Source organism: Hirundo rustica, chromosome 2 (assembly GCF_015227805.2).
Source record: "Hirundo rustica isolate bHirRus1 chromosome 2, bHirRus1.pri.v3, whole genome shotgun sequence".
NCBI classification, from domain to species: Eukaryota; Metazoa; Chordata; class Aves; order Passeriformes; family Hirundinidae; genus Hirundo; species Hirundo rustica.
In genome coordinates, this window is record NC_053451.1 from 37693522 (window position 1) to 37716400 (window position 22879).

The 22879-nt window shown below is 40.8% G+C and overlaps 1 protein-coding gene across 8 annotated transcripts in view; it reads left to right on the top strand.

The window, feature by feature from the left end:
• The window catches only part of FAT3 (FAT atypical cadherin 3), a 398042-nt gene that overhangs the window by 348648 nt on the left and 26515 nt on the right, over positions 1–22879 (top strand). For all 8 annotated transcript variants that reach the window (XM_040054688.2, XM_040054680.2, XM_040054683.2 and 5 more), the window contains 7 exons: positions 465–679; positions 1455–1592; positions 4224–4367; positions 4920–5117; positions 7549–8347; positions 15931–16065; positions 17092–17249. In XM_040054688.2, coding sequence (XP_039910622.1) covers positions 465–679; positions 1455–1592; positions 4224–4367; positions 4920–5117; positions 7549–8347; positions 15931–16065; positions 17092–17249 — 1787 coding nt within the window. The remainder of the gene's footprint in view (positions 1–464; positions 680–1454; positions 1593–4223; positions 4368–4919; positions 5118–7548; positions 8348–15930; positions 16066–17091; positions 17250–22879) is intronic.

Consider the following 22879-nt stretch of genomic DNA (forward strand, 5'->3'; position numbering starts at 1 on the left):
AGAGGTATTCTTATCCTATTCATTTGTATTTAATTCATGAGAAGTTAATTGTGTGGGAGTGAATTTCTGTTGACTTGTCAGGGCTTATTTCCAGAGTCGGCATCCAGTTCTCCCAAAGGCTCTGTGAATGAGATGGTAAATGGGTGGATATGGCCCCCACTTCTTCATCTATGATACTCACATAATGAAAGCTGTTTTCATGAGGAACCATTCATTGCCTCATGCCTTGTAAAGGTCCTTTCAGTAGAGGCAACCCAAGTGCAATTGGCATCGTTCTTTATTCAAACTACAGCAGTAGAAACCTGAATAAACATTTTTATTGGATTGGGCAGTCTTACAGTTAGTGTTGTATGTGTGCCATGGTGATAAATAGCATGCTGTACTGTATACTACAGTCAAATCCCTTACTCTGTGGCATTATTTATTTTTCGCTGGCTGTTGACATTCCCTCCTTTGCTTCAAAGGCGTGATTTCCATTTTTGAAGCTTTGGATTTTGAATCGTGCAAGGAATTCTACTTAGTAGTGGAAGCAAAGGATGGAGGAACTCCAGCCCTGAGCGCGGTTACGACGGTGAACGTGAACGTGACGGACGTCAATGACAACGCGCCCACGTTCAGCCAGGCTGTCTACAGCGCCGTCGTCAGCGAGGACGCAGCCATCGGCGACTCCGTGGTCATGGTGAGTGCGGCCATGGGTGGCATTTAGGTGCAATGAAGCCCTCTAAAGCCCCTAAAAAAATTGGTGCGCTGCTTGATGATGATGATGATGATGATGATGATGATTTCACGTCATGAAGCCACCAAACCATTTTCTAGCCGATACTCTGTGCCAGCTACTGCTCTCCAAGCGGCTGTCAGTTTTTCCCCAAAAGAAGGCAGTAGTAGTACTGACCCTTTCTTTTTAACCCTGTTTTGCTGCGAAACCGCAGTGGCATATTTAAGGTGTAGCATTTCATGAGTCAGCTAGAAAGAAACGGGGTTTAATAGACAGGGAGAATGCAGCTTTTCAGTGAAATACAATTACAGGGTCATAGGGTTGGATGAGATCTTGAAGATCATCTATTTCCAGCCCTCCTGCTCTGGGCAGGGACACCTTTCACTGCACCGGGTTGCTCAGAGCTCAGAATATATAGTATTTGTATAGTCTGGCATGCAGTGTGCCATCCCCAAACCCCACTATATTCTAGTCTTGCAATTTGTGGATCCAGAAAGAGGGTGTAGTATGGAATATTAACATTAAAATATTCTATATGTTTTCAGAGTAGAATTTTGAAATGGCCCAAGTTAAGCCTCCTAACAAAAACCTATTGGATTCATGCTGTAGAGGTGTGCAGTTCAGGTATAACTAGTCTGATGGAATGTGAAGTTTACTTTTTGGAGTGTTGAGCAATTAATGTATCATATGTATCAGTTAATATTTGTGATGCTAATTTTTTATTCTTCTCTCAAAAAAGTTGATAGCAGAAGATCTGGACAGTCCTCCCAATGGTCAGATTCATTTTTCCATAGTGAATGGGGATCAAGACAATGAATTTTCAGTTGATCCTGTTTTGGGACTCGTGAAGGTTAAAAAGAAATTGGATAGAGAAAGGGTAAGACATGTGGGACTTCTTAACTTGCAATGACTTACAGATGTGCATCAATCTCCACTCTGCTTCTACCTTGTGTTGAAGGAGTTGCTTTTACGCTCTGCAGCAATCAGCCTAAGATGCTCCAACAGGTGTTCCTAACGTTTTCCCACTTCTTTCCATGCCAGCCCTGTCCCCAGTCTATCTACACACCAACTGCTCTGCTGCCACTCCCCCCCTGCACCCACACAGCAGCTGGGGTCGCATCAGGGGAGAGAAGCAGCACTGGATTTCTCCCATGGTGCCAGCGGGAGCTGCTGCTGTGTTAATGAGCTGCCTCCTCTCCCCTGTGCGTGCAAGCGCACACGTGCAGCTGTGTGTGCAACAGAGTGGTTACAAAATGCTCCAGATTGTGGCACCGAGCTGAGACCTCAGCCATTAATTAGCGCTCTGCAAAACATGTCACTGGGGAGGGGATGTTATGAAGTGGCCAGGCTCTACCAAAAGTGAAAGAGTGCTTCATTAAACAGATTCTGCTGCTTTGTTTGCTCACTCCATTATTCATTCAGGATTACTTATCACCATTTTGCCATAGCTAGCAATTAGCAGCTTTTGGGAAAAAAAACAACAAACAAATGCAGTTGCCTGTGTGACTAGCAGGGCAGGAGAGTGCTACATGGCCTCAGAAATTCTGCAACACATAAGGAAATCTGTGCCTCCTGCCTCCCAGCAATGCACCCACAAAACCGGGGAAGCAGATTGCTGCCTTCAGAATATGGGCTCAGCTGGAGAAGCTCTTCAAGAAGCAGACCTGCTTCTTAAAACAGTGGCAAAACCCCCTTTCTGTATTATCGCAAAGGCAGCATTAAATTGATCGAGTTTGGTGGCAGAATGACTTTACCACAGACTGTCTATGGCAGGGGAGTAACGATGGCTGTGCATGTTACAAGCTGGCTGTAATAAAAGCACAGGCTGGGTTTCTTAATATGACTTTTTTTAATTTCTGAAGTGTACTCGTGTGGCTGCATTCAGACACACACACCCTCACAAGTGTGTGTATGTGTAATGCCAGCTGTGTTAGGGCTGCATTTTCCAAAGTTTCCCTCAGTTAAAATAAGCTGAGATATTGTCTTTTTCTTTGCTTCATTGGCACATTTCCTAGACACAGGTGTTTCTGACCCCTTCAGGGAAAATTAAATATGATGCCCCATCTGTTGTAGATCCCCAAAGGCAGTGCTGACTCCCAGGTTTCAGTGGTTTAAGGAGACTTATTTCCAGAGCTGTAATCACATAGAGACCATGACTTTTGCCATCTACCTTTCTGGGATACATTGGAAGGAAAGCAAACACAGAAATAAAATTGGGAAAGATTCTACAAAACTCTCTGTCTTTAGCTAGCAGTGGAAATTAGAGTTTTTTAAAAAAATTAATTCTCTTCCTCAGGTTTCTTGACTTTGCATAGTTCAGGATTCCTCTTCCCTCCTGTCACTTTACCCCCACCAAATTGCAGTCTTTCTCTTCCATACAACCCCCAAAAATCATGTTCCATTTTGCTTTGTATTGGTCCCACTTCCCAGAGCAGCGCCCTTATTTTCTGTGCTCAGTCTGAGCTCCTCCCTACCACAAAAAAAAAGGTGCTATTTTTCAAATGTATTTGGATTTCCTTCCCTCGCACCCCTCTCCCAAAAAAGGCCCTTTAACATTATCTTGCTCCCCTCTGCAGGGCCATGCTTTTCCCCTTTCCAGCCCTGCACTGAGAGGGTGGAGCAGAGTGTTGTATCTGGCATGTTTCGCCCTTCTCTTGCTCCCCTGTGGGAGGATTCAGGGGCAGACATGTCAGCAGCTTTCCCTGCAGAGCAAGGAGCAATATACAGTCAAAAACACTTGTAAGACCTAAGGAAGACAACATAAGGATGCAGTTTGGAAAATCCAACTGTCATCCATAAACTGTGCACAGACAGAGCTTTTGCAAGTTGTCACATATGCTCACACCTCACGCACGGGCACATATGTGTGTAGAGGGCCCATGGATGATGCACTGAACTGCCTGCACTGCGCTGAGTTGTTTTGGTCTGCTGCAAACAAGCAGACTCAAGCCCACTTATCTTCTGCAGAACAGTGGATGATATTCTGTTGCTACAGAGACTGTTGTCCCTCGTACTCCCAAATGTTTTCCAGTGTGTTTAAGCCAACTGCCTGTGAACTTTTTCTTGGCTCTCCATCACCGCTTTAGAAATAGTATGTGTCAAACTGATGCTGGCTCTAATAGGCAATTTATATAATATCTTGGAGACCAACTCTAAAATAAATAGAATCAGGTCACTTAGCCCAGCTGACACCTAGGAGAGATGAAAATGTAAGCTTACAGGACTAATAGTTGTCATTTCTTCTCTGTCTGCCCCTTTGTTTCAGGAATGCTTTATCTGATACAGTTATTTTAATACAATGCAGCTGTTATGTTTATTGGTAGCCTTATAAAACAGAAGTTGGAGCACAATGTGGCAATAAACAGGATAATGTTGTACTAAGGGCAGGAAGGTAATGAGGCCAATCAGCTTTCCTTAGAATATGGAAAGTGGCATATCAAATGTAAAGAACCCGTGTTAAAATTTAGGACCGCTTTCACAATGATTCAATGTTTTCACCTTTTTTCAGATATCTGGTTATTCATTAGTTGTCCAGGCAAGAGACAGTGGTACCCCTCCTTTGTCTTCATCTGTGACGGTCAATGTGGACATTTCTGATGTGAACGATAACAGCCCTGTGTTTACTCCAGCTAACTACACAGCTGTAATTCAAGTAAGTTTATCCTGCACATCAAAAACTTCTCTGACTTTTAAAATGCACAGGCATTTGGTTTCAGTTAAGTACCTTTTGATGATCTATCTGCAAAACATTTATCAAGTGGTCTTATCTAAAGGAAAGTATAAACAAATCTTTCTTGAGTCTTTTGGTAAGTTTCTGTTTGCTGAGGCTTCTTAACCACAGCATCTGTCACACATTTTAACATTCGTCCCTGCTGCACCAGGTACTCCAACCTCAAAATGTCTGCGCTGGGATAAGTTCGCACTTCTTTACAGCTTGCTCTGGCTGTGAGACTTGACTTTTAGTCAGTGATGATCAGCAGAGTATCAGACAGAGCCCAGCAGGCCCTGGAGGTGTGGTGGGTCCCTTCATCCCTGCCACTGGTCCATGGGGCGTGAGTGGTGTCAACAAAATGCAGCTTTGTGAAATCCCAGCTTGGGCAAAGAGCATTCAGTTGAATAGTCTCAATAGAAAAATGTGGTATTTTATGATTGCAATATGAATCATTTTAATCCTTTTCTTTATACGCTGTGTATATGTGTAAAGGAAAATAAACCAGTGGGCACAAGCATTTTGCAGCTGGTAGTGACAGACAAAGACTCTTTTCACAATGGCCCCCCTTTTACCTTCACCATCCTCACTGGCAATGAAGAGGAGGAGTTTACACTGGACCCTCATGGCGTTTTGAGGTCTGCAGTCATCTTCAAGCACATGGTCTCAACTGAGTATGTGCTCTGCGTGCAGGTAAGGCTTGATTTTTTTACATCTACACTGAAACAAAAGAAATCTCTTAGTGGTAGGTAGCCCGTACTTTGCCTCTATGGATTGGTTTTATATAATGGAGTGTATTCTATGAGTTAATACCACATATTCCCGTTTGCAAATGCACAATGCAGAATATTTTCTTTGATGTTCTTAAACCTGGTTTCATATAAATATAAATAGGTAGCCAGCCACCTTTCCAATTTCCTCGGCATGAAATGAATTTTCTGAGCAGCAACCGTTATGGTTTAAGATTTTCATCATTTTTTTTCTGTAGCTAAGGAAGGAAAATGAGAAAAAATGCATTATATACATATAAATGCACCCCAGAACAAGTGACTGCAAAATACTGCTGTAGGAACGAAAATAATTTCTGCTTTTAAGTCATAAATTTAATCATAAATTTTTGGAAGCCTTCCAAGAATTCATGAAATCACATTTCCAAGGTCAGCTTAGCTTTTAAAGAATGTCAAAATAAGACATGCAATAGAAGTCCAGCTCAAACTTAGCTTTAGAATAATTGTTGAGAAGCTTTGTAACCAGGGTAATTTTGATTGCCAAAACCTGCAAATCCAAAAGTAATTTGTCCACATTTCTCAGGTCTGCCAGAGAAGATGTATTAGAGTTCAGTAAATATGCAAGTCTAGGGAATGAGCCTCTTCACTGAAATGAGTCATGGTCCCATAAGCTGTGTCTGAAATGTTTGCTTCCTCCACTTGCTTTGCTGGGGTTGATCTCGCTAACCACTGCCTGTCTTCCTTTACAAGCAGATACTAATTAACAGTTCAAATTGAAGTTTTACAAGTTTGGCATTTAATATCCTTGAGATCTATATTTTAGCCTTGCAGGGATATAAAAAATCATCACCTTTCTTTCTTACCATGCCTTAATTGTAAAATATCCTGCTTTCAGGGTAATTGGCTAGCCAGAGTTCTAGTTTAGCCAAAACTGGGCATGAGGGTTAAATTTGAGCAGCATCCTCTAGCTTTAGAGAGCTACGTATTTCATATAAATGAAATATTAGACAAACCACCATGTCTGAGAAGCACCAACATGCTCAGAAAACCATGCTCTTGGATCGTGGAGTCATGATTCCTCCCAGTATTATTTTCTTCAGGGATTTCTGCAGTGAAAACGTATTTTATAGTTTCCTGTTGTGTATAGACCGTAGAAGTGTTTCTTTCCATCCATATGTGCCAGAGTGCTGCTTTCTCTTTTCCACTCTCAGGTTGCTCTTCTGTATTAGGTTTATTAAAAATTAATGTTGAAATAGAAAGTGAAATAAAACATAACCTCATCTGCATGTACATGGGGATTTGTCTGCACATACATATAAAATATTTTAAATACTCTACCCAGCTCTTTAAGGAGTGAAGATGAATAAATTTTAGAGTGTCTTAGAGTTACTAATCTACTCCTAGTAGTGTCCATATTACTGTTGTCATCCTGCTATTTTTTCCTTCGGCTTGTAAATTTTCTTCCCGCGTCCAAATACAAAGGTCTTTGAACATGTCCTACATCTCTGCCTAGTGGCTGTTTAGTCTTCTGTTCTTCTGTGAGGCAAATAAATGTGTGGAGCAGTATATCGTAATAGGGACTGCAATAAAACATTTTTCTTACTGTAGGAAAGGACACTGATTCAAGTTTGCACACCTTTCCATCAAGATGGCCTTGGGTTTTTTGTCATACTTGCTCTTTTGCTCTCTATAAAATAAGTGCAAACGATGCTATAATACCTGCTCTGGGTCATCTAGTCATCTGTCCAAATGCAGTGTTGCTCTCATATTTTATCATTAGTAACAGCACAAGTACCTATTTTATTTCTGGAGGATGATAAATTTTATTTATGCCAAGCATGTTTCTTCGTTGCTTCAGGTAAAGAGGTACAGAATCCTGTAGAAAAATTCTGAACTCTCCCTCACATCCGCACGAGCTAAGTAGGGTTCGGAGTGCTTTGGAGCACACCAAGCCGTGCAGAAAGCTGATGTTTCACTGGAATTCAGTCTCTTCTCCAGGGTAGAAGTGAGCCCAAACTGTGTTTGGTGCAGAATATACCGCTGTTGGCATATTCTCTGTTGTGAAGATGACAAGTGATAGCTGTGGGATCCTGGGAACATTTCAGTCTGAGTAATGAGACATTCTACTGACACATTTCTTTCTGCAATCCACTTAGAGATCTGTGCTTCCCTAAAGAGTTTGTAAGTTCCACTGCTAGAAATGGCTGAGACACTTCTTTACATATGTATTTTGCAAATGCATTTGAGCATTCTTTTGAGAATTTCTTTTCAGAATTACTGATGCTGTGAGAATATACATAGCAAGAAGTTGTGGTTGCAGGCTGTGTTCTAAATGTGGTTTGGGGTTTTTTGTTAATTTTTTTTTTTTTTCTTTTTCTTTTTCTAAATTACATTAGGCAAAGGACTCTGGGAGGCCTCAGCAGGTTTCCCATACCTATGTTCAGGTGAGGGTTATTGAAGAGAGCATTCACAAACCAACCGCCATTCCACTGGAGATTTTCATTGTCACCATGGAAGATGATTTTCCTGGGGGAGTCATTGGGAAAATTCATGCCACAGATCAGGATGTGTACGATGTCCTCACATACACACTAAAGTCAGAGCAGAAAAGTTTGTTCAAGGTCAACAGCCATGATGGGAAGATCATCGCCCTCGGAGGGCTGGATAACGGCAAATACGTCCTGAATGTCTCCGTGAGCGACGGCCGGTTCCAGGTGCCCATCGACGTCGTGGTCCACGTTGAGCAGCTGCTGCAAGAAATGCTGCAGAACACGGTCACCATCCGCTTTGAGAACGTTTCCCCGGAAGACTTTGTGGGTCTCCACATGCACGGGTTCAGGCGCACCCTGCGCAACGCGGTGCTCTCCCAGAAGCAGGACAGCCTGCACATCATCAGCATTCAGCCGGTGGCGGGCAGCAGCCAGCTCGACATGCTGTTCGCGGTTCAGATGCACAGCGGCGGTTTCTATAAGCCCGCCTATTTGATTCAGAAGCTTACCAATGCGAGGAGACACTTGGAAAATGTGATTCGTATTTCTGCTATCCTGGAGAAGAATTGCTCCGGACTGGATTGTCAGGAACAACACTGTGAGCAAAGTCTGTCTATTGATTCACATTCCCTGATGACCTACAGCACAGCACGAATTAGTTTTGTGTGTCCCCGCTTTTACAGGAATGTGCGCTGCATGTGCAATGGTGAGTACTGCTCCCTCTTCCCCTCCCATCGCTGCACATTATGCAATAGGATCCATTCTATTCCTCTGATGCAGATTAGAAGGGGCATTTCAATTCAGTCTGCTAAAGCACGACTGGCTGATGCGTTGTGGGAATTGATTTCTCAGGCTCGGGAAGAATTGTTCGTGTTTGCTGATGTAAATGGAAGTTTATGAACTTTGGCCTTTTACGACAAAGACCACTTTCCTGGAGGCTCCGCAATCAGAGCCATCAGCCGGCTTCCAGGGGAGGGGAAGGAGTGGGAGAAGAAGGACAAGGAGGGGGGGGGGGGTGTAGTTTCCCAGTCCGTTGGTGCCACCACTGGAATAAACCTGGATTGTGACTGCAGCAGAGCCTGGTCTCTAGTAATGTGCCAGAAGTCTCCAAGGAAAAGTACCCCTGATCTAAGCCAGGCAGGTGGAAAGGCCTTTTCCAGTCCTGTTGTTGCAGAGAGACACAAAAACCAGTGAAGTATTTTATTAGCAAGCACTTTTTCTGACCTTTAATGCTACAGTAGGGGACAGAGTCGGTTTGGGCTGCTCCACATTTGGCAGAGATTTCGTATGGACAAACAGCCAATCTTCTGTATGATTCTGCACTTGGATTTTAGAACCTTAGGCAGTTATAATCCTGGCTCTGTTTCTTTTGTTTGCCAGGCTATTTGCTCCTCATTCCACTTCATTTAAGAGCAGAGAAAAAAGCTGCTGTAAAATCGATACATCTAATACATCTCCCCCATCTTAAGCACACGTGCACACACACACAGAGCAAGACAAGAATTCAGCAGCCATATCCCTCAATAACCAACCTTTGTTTCTGCAGCAGTCAGCAGGGCTTCGTGTTTTACTACTGACCTCGGTGGGGATGAAAATAGGCATAAATTGCATAAAACTTAACCAAAAATAATTTTTCTTCCTGCAGCACATGGATAATAATGCCATAGAAGTTCAATTCTGAAAAAAATACTGTGATTCTCTATCTGAGGTACATTCAAGAGCAGAATATCTGTCCACTTTTTAAGTAAGAGCCTTTTAAGTTTTAAATAGACATATCTATCATAACAGTAGTCAGCATTTTGTTACACATGAAAGGCTGTGAAGTAAAGGATTTTCACAGGTTTAAAAGGGACAGTGCTGCAATATCCTCCAGTCAGGTCCAGGAGCCAGTGCGGGAGCACCGTCTGCCAAACTTTTTTATATTCTCTTAAGTTGTAGCTTAGTCTCACTTTTGTATCAAGAAATCACAAATCCTCATCTCTATGGGGATTGTGATAGTCCTCACAGTTAGAAACTGGTTTTCTGGCAGCCAAAATTTTCACTGTTTATCATTTCATTTCACTACCTGTTAAAGTCAATAATGATGTATTATTCCCTCTGCCTCATAATCCCTTAGCTTAACTCCAAAAAAGGGACTTTGCAGTGCAGCGCAGTTCTGACCCAGCAGCTCTCCTGGCACAGCAAGCTTGCAGTGGAAGCACAGAAATTCAGCTGGGACAGCGCTTTCCAAATTTTTCTGTCATGTACCAGTCAATCCCCAAAATGGATGACAGGCTGCTGGAAAGGCAGTGTGGTTCTGAGAGCAACTTTGTTCCCCACAGAGCTCTGGGCCATTTATCACGGCCTTGAAGACTGCTGTGTAGGAGCACTTGAAACAGGCAGCTTGTCCTGGTCCTGCTGAGAAGCTGGAGGGGTTCCCACTGCTGCCGTTCGAGCCAGATTAGGTGCAGATTTCCCATGGAGGATCCACACGATTTGGCGTGGGGTTGAGCACATCCAGCCTGCCACAAAGCCTGTAGTAAAAAAATGTCCAGAGCTGCTGAGTTAGGTATAACTGCCAAAGAGGTGAACACCTTGGTGTCTGTTACGTGCACAGAAGTAATACACCTTGGTGGGAAGCAAGAATTCATGCTTTGGGCCTTCTCCTCATTACTTAGTGCGTCATCCTCTTCTACTGTTTTTAATTAAAGGAGCCACAGGAAATATTTTGGTATTTAGGTAAACACACTGTGTTTTCTCACATAGTAGATAACACGGACTTGTGGGAGTATAATAGTTAGAGAATGTATGGGTAGTTTAGCTCTCATGAAAGCTAAAGACTAGAGTAAAAGAGTTAGAAAAATTCAAATACTTCTTCCATCAATATTTCTTATAAATAAACGCACAAATGCAGCGAATCAGGAAAAAGTGCACAAATTTATTTTGGCCTGTTTAACAAGACAGCATTAGCAAGATATTAGCAGTGTAATAAAAGTATTATACTTCCTTTGCTGCTAAGAGAGTTCCACATCCAGTAAATATTAATACCTTGAATTATGAAAAAGCCATTAAAATATTGCATATTTTTCCAGAGATCTGATTCAATTATGGCCCAGAAAGCTTGAGTTTGAACTAATTCACTCATTCTTGAAATATGTATCATACTTGGAGTGTTTTTCCCACTGGCAGATGTCACAGATATGCACAATTTATGCATGCCAGCTGTGCATAACTTACCTAGATTACCTTTGTGAGCAAACAGAGTTATCTAATGTGAAAATGTAGGGAGACTGTAAAGTAGTCAGTGGGTGAACTTCAGAGGTTCAGCAGCTCAGCTCTGGAAGAAAAAGTTCAAAAGTTCACATACGTCAATCTTAGCTTTTAAATCAATAAAATTGAACTAAAGAGTTTTCCAATAACAGACTGTCTCCTTAGATTTTTGCCTCATCTGTTTGTGTTTGTATGAAAAATATTGTCACAAATGGGGGCTTGTGTCAGCGTGACCAGAGGGGCTATGTGATGACCAACCTCCCATCACATGGCACAAGGTATACAAACAGCAGTCAGTGCTGTGGGAAATAAAAGTAGGAGGAATGGAATAAATATATTCCTGTAAAATAGTTCTCATGGCATTCTCATTTTTCAGAGGCAAAAATCTATTCCGTACTTTTTTCACGACGCAAAGTAATTCTTTCGTGTTGAGGCAAAGGGGCAGCGCAGGTTTTTTTGGAACTACTTTGCTCTAGAGATGTTCTGCATTATAATCTAACAAAAGCGATATCACATTAATGTGTTCACAGGCGAGAGAAGGATTGAAATAATCTTGACAAATATGGGCATATATCTACATCTGTGCTGGTCACTCCAGGCCCCATTTGCAGATAGTGGGAAGAATGAGGTATTTTTAATAATGTGATACATCTCTCCCTAGATGTCTAAAATCAGTCAGATGAATCATGCCCTTGAGTTAGATGAGATGAATTCCATTCCAAGTGTTTAATGTTATTCTGGCCTTATAGTTTGAAAGAATTTTTCTAATAGACCCAGAAGTGTTCAGCAAAAAGTGCAGATGCATCCATGTTATTTAATCAAGAGAACAGCAGTGTTGGACCACTTTTCATGAAATAAGACAATTCAGACTTTGTGAAGGCGCTTTTAGTATTTTGTGAATGCTCTGACAGAAGGAAATCATAGACTCTGAAGATCTGCTGTTAATATAGGACCTATTCTCAGAGCTGATTTTTGGCCTCAGCTCCACAGAGCACAGATTGCCTCTAAAAGAGTCCTGGATGCTTTGAAGGGCTGGGCATCAGCAACCCAGTTCTTAGTGTACAACACTGCTTTTCCCGTTTTCAGAAAGCACACACATGCATATTAATGAGCCTGGCAAGGAAAATTGAACAAAAAGGTCTGTGCTTGGGAACAAAGAACTGCAGATAACTTTGTTAGATCTGGCTGTAGTCTGTTTAATGTCACCTTTGTCCAAGGAAAGTTTCCTTCCCTGTGAATATCTCCAGCAGTAAAGCCCATGCTGAGAATGCACAAGCTCATATAAAAAGTGGGAGAGCTGCAACATGAAGTGGGGACATGACTCGGAACCAGGGCAAGTGGGAATTGCTGTCTATCACTTAAAGAGTCCTGTTGGAATATGGGATCAAGGAGGGGGTGAAATAATTCAAATGTCTTGTTACTTAAAACTTGGAGAGAATCTGTTTTCACTGGGATGTGCTGTGTGACATGAAGTTTTCCAGGGGCACCTGAGCCAACTGAAACACGTTGCTGGCTTGCACAGAAACAATTCTATGGTGTCTGCACTGCCATGCGTGGAATAATCACTGCTTACAATACCTGGTCACTGTGCTCAGAAAATAAAAACAGATTGCAGATCATGAGTTGACAGTCTTCTCTCCACAGTAAACGAAATATTATTTGAAGTAGCAGTTTGTACTTTGTTTTACAAGCTTCTTGCAATTCTGGCTTTCAGGAATCTCCCTCCTTCCAAGCTTCTTTTCTACAAGTGAGAAAAACAGAATCTTTTTAATACTCATACAGATTCAGGAGACTGGGCTGATAGAAAACCACCTAATATCACAAGGCTTAAGTTAAAATTGTTGAAGCACTCAATTTTCAAAATATATTTACAATCCTAGAAGTGCTCCTTTTTTGAAGGAATGGGAATTAAATAAATCTCTCATCTTCCAATGGAACAGTGTTTTCTTCCTCAGTATATTGGTTAGAAGATTGAAATACTTTTATCTTCTTTTAGAGAATTAAACTGAAGGTGATCTGTCAAAATCAAGTGGGTCTATTCCACCTTTTCCTGCCACGCACTGGTTGATGCTAGCTCATGTGTTTTTGTGATACCTTGTAGGGAACAGTTTTATTAATACTAATGTGAGTTTCAAGAGAATGCTGTGGATGGTCTGAACCAGCCTAGAAAAAAAAAATTATCAATTTGAACCTACATTTTTTGAATCTTTTATTGGATGGAAAATAGACTGCTCTTTGGAGTGGAAATGCAACATTAGAATAATTTTATTTAAACTCAGGCTGTAAATCTTTGATGTGGACAACGTAACCTTGAACAATTTTACAATTTTGCTCCACATAGTTGTGAAATCAGCCTGAAAATGCGTGTTAGCTGGGGCAATGCAATAATGCAGATTTGTAGCTTATGTACTTATAACCATACAGACAGGCATAAAGCACTTCTTGCAAGTCTGAATATTTTAAAGTTTTGTGACAGCTATGAAATCCTCCTGCAGCAGGATGAATAAAAAGTTGATTTCCTTGTAGTTTACCAGGAGTATTCTTGGCCGTTCAGGATAAACGCTTATCTCCACTGTTGCACGTTAGATCTTTTCCATATATTTTTTGAGTGCAGAAGGAGAGCTCTGAAGTACAAATCAGAGTTTGGATCAGATCAAAAACCTGGCAGAGAAGGGTAACAAAGCAAGCTGTTCCTTTATTCTTTCGTGTCAAAGATGAAATCATAGGTGAGGAGATGTGAAAATTTGCAGAGCCACATTTGGAAATCTCAGTGCCTCTTTCTGCTGCACAGTGACAAGCTGTGGGCCTTTAGTCCAAATGGCATCTCTGTCAGCTACACAGAGGCTCACTTGAATTGCAGCCTCACAAAAGGTTTAAGTTTGTTCAAAGAAGAGATACACTCTGCAGACACCAGAATGCTGTGTATTTCTCACACAAGAATGGGTCGAAATAGCTAAAACAACCAAGGTGAAAATACAAAGCAGCTCAGAAATAATTTTTACTTGACATTGAATTCTAAGAAATTAGGAGTTTTATTCTTAAAAAAAAGCCGATCAAACCAAAGTATAGAAAACGTCATATTCTCTGTTAAATTTTACAGATCTTACATTTAAATAGAATATAAATCTGTAGTCCAGAACCCTATGACAGTTTTTTCTTGATTCTAAAAGGACTAAAGTGTGACTGTGTATTGCAGCTGTTATTCCTGTTAATGTTGCCTATTAATGTGATTAATAAAGATTGCCATGCATCATTTTCTAACAGTGCTACAGGCAGTACTGTAAATCTTTTACTCCATAGACCTCTCAAACAAATGTTTGATAAAGGAAGGGAGGATGTTAAACATTAAATTGACTGTGCTGTACATCAAGGAAGACATTTACAGTAATTGCCATATTTGTAGTCGGCCCATGTCCACTTTGAAATCTAAAGTAGTAATTTTTCTTTTCCCAGAAAATACTTACATTGTCAGGTAATTTCAGCTATGCTTACTATGAGTCCTGCTTGGCTTATACAAAAGTGTGAGAGCAATAAGATTATTTCTTTCATTACTTTTGGAGAGGTACTACATGACAGGTTGATTCCTTCATTTTTAAACTGTAAATAAAACAATGTGCTCAAAAGTAAACTAGGTTTTTTTATATGATAAGGATCCTACAAGACAGATCCTGCAATATACAAGAATTGTCAATATTCAGAAAGTAATGGGTAGGAAGGTACTTTTTATCATTAAATTCATCACTTGTATGTTTTAAATTAACTTGAAAAACAAAAGAGGTGTCTGTCCATTCCCAGCAAGTGCCTTTCCCTCCATTCATGCTCGGGCTGCAAATCAACAAAAGCAAGGGCAGGAGTGCCTTTTTTCCTGCACTTGAAGTCTACTTTCATACCAGCCATACACAGATGCCCAAATGTAGAAACTGATTCTGTATCTCCCAAGTACCTTATTGCAACCAAGAAGGCGCTAACTGTTGTGGAAGTCACATATTTCTGAAAATCCATATATTAAGCAGCAATAGTTGTATCATGTTTTGCATTATTACAGTGTGTGCAAATCTTTTAAGATTAGGGCAATCAAAACAGATTTATTTAGACACTTTTAGAAGTTACGTTGAAGTTTTAGCCAAACCCCATGAAATGCAAAAAATTCTTTTGATATTGAGAGGCTTTAAATAATAAGTCCTTGACATGCTCAGCTTGAGAGATGTAAAGAATTTAGGGGGTTTTGAAAAACCTACATATGATTGTGTCACTCATGTATTTTAAGCAAATTTAAGTCAGTATATTTCTGTCCCTGCAGATTAGAAAAAAGGAGTGCAGGTTTTGGTAGCCTGGGCAAGCTTGATAGGATGTGAGATCTCAGAAATGTCAGGAGGAACGTAGGGAGAGGGCAAGTTTGCCTGTGCTGTGTGATCAGGCTGGCAGCATGTCCTGTGTAGTATGAGAATGAAAAATCCAGATGTCACTGTAATCCAAGCATGGCTGAGAATCACAGAATATCCTGAGTTGGAAGGGACCCACAAGGATTATCGAAGTCCAACTGCTGGCCCTGCACAGGACCACCAAGAATCACATCATTTGCCTGAGAGCATTGTCCAAATGATTCTTGAACTCTGGCAGGCTTGGTGCTTTTAGCATCTCTCCCTCTTATGTTTGCTTCTCATGGGTGTGCTGGGGGAAAAGGAGTGCATAGCTTCAAGAACTTTTTTCCCCTCACATCTCTAAAGCCCCTGTGCAGGAAGTTCTGTGGGAAAATTAATTTATAAACCAGTTACTGCTCATAATAGATTGTTTTTATAATATGTTCCCGTGGGGTTTAGGGCAGTCTTTGGAAAGGAACTATTGCAGTCCTTGTCCATAAGCTGTTCCTTTCTATGAAGGTTTGTTGGGGCTTTTTTGGAGGTGTTATTGTTATTACTATTAAGCCATTATTTGCTTGTACTGAAATGTGCGATCAATAATTGTCTTTTATTCCTCTTCCACTGCAGCATATGATGCTTTGCCCTGTGGGTCCCTGACAGTATTTTTAACTTATTGCAGGAGGGCTCTGCCCAGGGTCCAACGATCCCTGTCTGGAGAAGCCATGTCCAGGGGACATGCAGTGTGTGGGGTACGAAGCCAGCCGGAGACCGTTCATCTGCCAGTGCCCACCGGGAAAGCTTGGCGAGTGTTCAGGTGCATGTCACAGCCATCAGGGGGGATATACTTGGGAAATAAACTGCTGCCATTCTCATTTTGTAGGCAGTGAAGATGCCAGTGAAGTCAACAGAAAATGTACTGCTTAACCCGTCTCAGCACGGGCACTTGGGGTGTCTGTTTATAAGCCCTATAAATACTTGTCTTTATAGCTATGGGGCTGTATGTAGACTGTGATCCAGTTTCTGTTTGGAAATTCCCACTGGCTTGCTTGAATTCCAGCTCAGTAAAACAGGCTGCTGAGAAAACAGGATTTTTCCTAGAGAATGTTATGCCAGATGTTTTCCTGCCCATGGGCAAAGCTCTATAATTAACTCTTCTGCTTACTATTTAGATTACCAAAATTCCAACCTTTATTAATGAAAACACTACAGTATCCCAAAAAGAAAGTTTGAGGACATCTGTTAGTTCTCTGCATCTGTGTTGTTCCCTGGGGTATGAAGAGCCAGGTGGACAGCCAGTGAAGCAGAGCTTTCTGTTGACTTCAGTGAATCCCAGGCTGCAAGACAGAGGATTTGTGCTGTTTGCTTGATGAAAGAACAGCAGCTACCGAACTGTGGTCCTGGGCCCTGCTTGCAGGGGACTCACTGCGAGGGTTTGGGTAACATCTGCCCACACGTAACTTGACACCCATGACTCAACTGCCTGATGTATGGGTGTGATCATCTTTGATTCCCTCTATTACCAGTGAGGCAAGACTGGTGACTCCAGGAGTGTATAAGCTGAAAAATGCTGAATACTTGGAGAAACCTCTTTTTTTTAAAAAATTATTTTTAAGTTTGGAAAAATAGAACTTACCTCTATCCCCTGAAAAATAGCTTAAAAAAGGAAATGCAGAAATATTTTGTAGTAGATGCCAGCTTTGTTTACTCTCATCAAAAATGGGTTTTATTTATTCTTCCTAGTCATTCTCATTAACTTTATAAATTCTTTAATTGCTTAGCAGTTGAGGGATTGCTTCATGTATCACTAAAAACACACGTCTTTTCAAAATGGTTGTTTCAGGCCACACTTCCCTTAGCTTTGCTGGGAATAGCTACATTAAATACCGTGTTTCTGAAAATAGCAAGAAAGAGGAATTCAAGTTGGCTCTCCGTCTGCGAACCCTGCAAAGCAATGGGATTATAATGTACACCAGAGCGAATCCCTGTATAATTCTGAAGGTAATTAAAATAACTTATCTTTTCTGCAGTTGTTTTTCTGGATTCTATACTTTCTCTTGGCTCTTGATTTGGGGAATGCTGTTCTCATTTCAGCTGTAGATTGAGAAGATGAAGCCTGATTCTAACTGGGAAAAACAATTTCAACAACAGCAGCAGCAACAACGATCAGAAAAGCAGCTTGTTAGTGGTACTTTACTTGGAAAATTCCCCACTGGGTGCTGTTCATTATAAGCACATTATGTGTGTCTATGTGCAGCAGCCAGTCTGCACGAGATGTAAGATTTGGCCATTTATATGACTATGTAGTCAAAACGAAGCCTGCTGAAATTGCTGTTCTTCCCTTCTGTCCTGTCTGTGGTTAGAGGATATGCCCTCACTGTTAGTGAGCTAATTCCAGGAACCAACTGCTTAGAACGTGTCTCCTACTGAGTATGAAGATCTCTTCACTCTGTGGATTCTTTGTTGAGAGAATCATGAGGTCGATAGAGATTGATGCCAAATCAATATTTAATTGATAAACTTCCATGCATTTTTTTTCTTTTTTTGTTCGTTTCTGTGGAATGGCAAATAAATGCAGGCTGGAAAGCGAGTACTAGGCTCATCCAAGAGCATGCACATATAGTATTTCTGCTATAGGCTCTTAGGTACAAAATGAGAACACTGACATTTATAATTCAGCCACGTTCTTATAATTCAGCAGTGAGAGAAATGGCACAGAGCCTTTTGTGTCTGTATTTGCAATCTTTAAGGTATTTTTGGCTGAATGCTTAGGTAATGTTAAAGTGGCTAGATGAGTTATTAATGGCCAACAAATAATTTTATAGATGTTAGACTGAAGTATTTCATGAGCATGAGTACTGTCTATCATTCACCAGGAACTGTCAGCATTGTTCAGATTTGCACAAGGCAGTTAACCTCTGCTTTGAGATGCATAGAAATGCAGTTTGAACTTTCAAGTATATGTTTTTGTTTTAAAAAAAACAAAACAAAAAACAAGCAAAACTGCAGGTTGGAAGACCTTTTGAAGTCTTCATCATGCTTGCTCTTAGCATATGTCAGTAGATAATGTTTGCAATTCTGTAATTTCAAAAAATACCTGGGGAAAAAGCAAATGGCCCTGATGAAAAGTGCCACTTGAAAACAATAGGAGATGATACAGAGATGGCCTGAATTGGAGTTGGAATGGTGATGGGAGAATTCATTTTGTTTGAGTTTTGTGTATAAAGCTCCCATCATTAAGGAGCACAGCATATCCAGGTCATAGACAGCTGAGTGAAAATACCCAGTTGAAGCAAGGAAATTTTGCCATAAGAATAGAAAAGTTGATGCTGCTACTATTGCTAAAAAAAACAAACAAACAAAAAAACCACAACCAAACAAAAAAAACCAAAACAAAAAAAAACAATAAAAAAAAAACAACACCAAAAACAAAACAACACCAACAACAAAAAAACCACAAACACACAAAAAAAAAAACACAAAAGCAAACAAACCACAGAAAAAAAAATCCAAACCAGTAAGAGAACCCCCCTTTGCAATCACCTAAATTGAGCTTTCAGTTGTGAGGCAGGAATCACGTTTTCAGTCCCCGCTTCACATAATCACCTAATTATTTTGCTTTGAAAGATGCTGAGTTAAAAATAATACTTTGAGGAGCAGCGACAAGAGCTTTGGTTATTGTGCTCCAATCTCAGTCAGCAACCTCCATGTCAAGCTGCTTTGCTTCCGAGGTCTAAGAAACAAAGAAAAAGAAAGGAGAGAGCCTCATAGGCAGCTGCTACCTCACGTATCTGATGAGTGAGATGCAGGGTTGTGTATGGATGCAGAGCCTCTGCTTTCTCCTATGCACTGATCAGGGGAGGACATAGGGAATTACCTTCTCAGAGCCTCATGCTCAGCTTTTCAGTAGGGCAGGATTCAGTGTTACAGTATGTCCTTTACCCAGGCCTGGTGCTGGGCTTCTGCATGCATGGGGTTTAAAGGAAACAAAATCATTACATTCAGCATAGCTTTTAAAGGAATGGTATCACTCAAAAGATCAGGAATCGTCAGGGTTTAGTTTGTGAAGGTCTTTTAGCCGAGGAATATCAGGATAAGTTCTCACAAAAGTGCTCTGTGGCAGACAAATATCGTCAAGCTCAAGGGATTCAGCCCTGTCAGTTGTCTTCAGGGATGGCAGCTGGCTCATGGACTGCACTTTGGGGATCCCTGACTCAGGTATTTTCAAGGAAGTTATGCTTAGTTTTCTAAGCACATTTTTTTCATTTGTAAACCAGAAGGCTTCCTTTTTTTCCCTTTAACCAGGTACATGTGTTGGGAGGTAGGGAGGCACTCAGAAATGAGGCCATTAAGCCGATTAATTAGAGGTCTATAAATGTGAAGTTGTTATCATTTGAGCATTGCTTTCAATTAAATTAAACATGAGGAGAAGCTTTCCAAATAGAGGATAAAGGATGAAATCCTGTGTTCTTTTGAGCAGTCTGGCATCACTCCAGCAAAGCACTTAATCACTTGCTTAACTTTCTGTATTTGAAAGCAATTGGAACTGTTCACATACCTTAATTTTAAGCATCTACTTAAGTATCTGATGGATTAGCACCAGAGGGCCCAGCACCATCACTGAGCTTCAAATAAAGGCAAAGGCAGAAGAAGTCTAGACCCACAAGATATGAGCCCATGGGAAGATGGGCAGAAAGCACCTGTGCTGTTGGGGCATAGAGTGGCATTGATTGTTTTGAAGCAAGTCTCTGCCATTGCAGTCTGTTTAAACATTAATGCTGCAATATGCTTTTTGGTGTTTAAATGGTCAGCTTAATTTTGGGAGCTCATACATTTGTGATAACTCCAGGGATGGAAATATTTCATAATCTTAACACAGTGTCCTTCCTGGATGAATAATCAATTCCATAGAGCAAACTACTTGTCTACTACTTTGCTGAAAGCCTACCAGCTACACTGTATTGATATAACAAAATAAGGGTGTTATTTATTCAGCTGTTCAAATAAAGCAACTAATCCATCGATTTTGAGAGGTTGGCCTTTTTTTTTGTTGCATGCTCTTGCTTTTAAGACAATTGGAGCAAAATGAGATGCAGGTCAATGTTGGGTTTTTTTTTTTCCTTTGGAAAGATTGCATGTTCCAAAACCAAAATTATTTCCTTTTTTACCTATGTAGCAGCTAACTCAGAAAAGTAAGATTTAACCATTTAAAGCATTACAAGACCATTGCAGAAGAGAATTCCATTTATTTTTTCCAATGAATATAATGGAGATTCATCTTGTTTTATGAAATTTTAAGGATTAAAAATAGGCAAAGAAAGACTTTCCCATCATGCCATAAATATAGCAGCTAAACTGTAAAAGGCAAGCATATGTTCTTCTGTCCAGGCAGTTAATGTGAAACTTTGCATGGTTTAGTTAAGTGTGTATTATACATTTTAATGCATTATTGCTGCATGGCTTATGCTGGATAGGACTTGGAAGTTTGGATATGATCCCAGTTGTGGCTGGAGTTGAAACGAGTAATATTTTAATTAAATACACCGTTTTACACAAATGATCCTGAAATGCAATTCAGCTAACAAAACATTTCCCCAGATAGATTAGGAGGCAGCATGCTGTATCCATGGTGTTTGGCTGCAGATGGACTGTGTGAGCTGGAGGTGGTCTCAGAAGAACCATTTGATCATTTTATTACCTATGTTGATACACAAATATGGATGTTAGCCAAACATCTTAGCCAGACTAATATTCTAATATAATTTACAGTATGTGTTTGGCTCCATTCTGCTCATTGAATGAAATTGTTGAAATGTAACAGATTGCATCAGCTTTTGGAGTCTTCACTGTTCTTTCAACTTCTCTACAGGTGAGGAATCTTGTGGCATATATGCTTAAGTGTACATTAACTTCCCTGTCATAGTTGTTATAACAGACTGTAACTAAACCCTGAGCCTAGAGAGCTCTGGAAATTGGAGCTTTGTGGGAATTCTTTGCCCAGCTAGGATGAAGCAGTCTCTCTCCGCTTTCATGGTGCAGAGGGTCTCTGCTAGTGCCATGGGCTGCACTGGGAGAGAGGTTGCAAAATTTGCATGTCTGTGCTGTGAGATAGAGTAACTCAGGCTTTTTGCTGTGTTGCACTACATAGATGGATGATAAAAGCAGTGCCACACATTCAGTGCTGGACTGACAGTCTCACACTACCAGCTCTCAACCAGACCAACATCCCACTGAGGCTGTTGTCTGGATAACTGCTGAGCCTAGAAAAGAGTCTGGCTCTTCATTGGATGTCCATACTTTTTGCTTGAATGTCCCTCACTTAGCTTGAAGTTCAGCTTTTCTTGGTACCGAGGTCCAGGCTATAATCAAAGAACCCACTCTGAGGACTGAGCAGTGACCCTGACATCTCAGTGGTTCCAAGGAACCACAGGAACACCAGAGATTAGTTGCTGAATGATGGTTGAGTTCTCTGTGCTTAGGAGTGGGGACAGCAATTTTGCCTGTTAGGTGGAAGAACCTTCTCCTCCCTGCCTGGCCAGTCTATAGCTGCTAAGTAGTCAAGAGTGGAACCCTTTGCAGCATCTGCTCCCTGCCAGCCCTTCCTGTTCTTCCTACTCCTCTTTGAGGTCCATCAGGGGACAGATATTTCCTCCCAGCCCCTCTAAAGCATGCCCCATGACCATCTGATTAATGAAAGTACTTATATAGTCCCATTGCTAGGGGTATCTGGGCATGTCACACAGTCTTAATGTATGAGTCTGTAAAGCAGTGGTGTGAGGTAGGGAAATGACGTTACCCTTCTTTTACTGATGGAGACCTGAAACTAATGGCTTGCTTGAGATCTCAGAGGAAGAATGTTGCAGAGTGTGGATTCCCATGCAGATCTGTCATGTCTTAGGCTAGTACTGTAAGCATCAGGCCATCCTTTCCATCTTTCGCTCTAGTTAGAGGCTACTCGTGTTTCTTCAATAACAGGAAGGAAACTTAACCCTTCAGACAATTATATATTTATTGTGTATGTCAGATCATTTGCTGGTAAAAAGAAATAAAAGTGGATGAGAAAGATGTATAAAACATATTTTAATGGCAAATCTTCTAGATCATAGTTTCCTGTATACAAATGGTGTAATATTTATCCCAGGTGCTCAAATGTGGTGTTGTATTTATAATGATAATTGGAAAAACATGTTTGGTGAGTAAGAGTAATAGACTTGCAGGCTGTAGGTCCTTCAGGGCATAAATAGTCAGAGGGAAGGTATATGTATATTATACACAATCAGTAGAAGAGTTTCCATAGGGAAAAGTCTTTTGAGTAAGAATAAGTTATCTGCTTATCCAGTGATGGCTATTTTTCAGAGTGTAATATGTTGGCATGCATTTTTCTGTTTGATTTGTATTCCTGGTGAGACAGACCACACTTTCTGAGCAGCACCTTCAATGTTCATGGACTACTTTGTGCACAGGGAGGAAAAAAACTATTGCCTCATCTCTGGAAAGAAAAAGTTATCTGTTTATCAGGGCGTCTTGTTTACCAAGATTCCTCCTGAGAATATGCTTTAACAGACCCAATTTCAATCCACAAAAACTGAAACAGCTGAATTTTGAGTCCTGTAAGAAAATATTTAATGAAA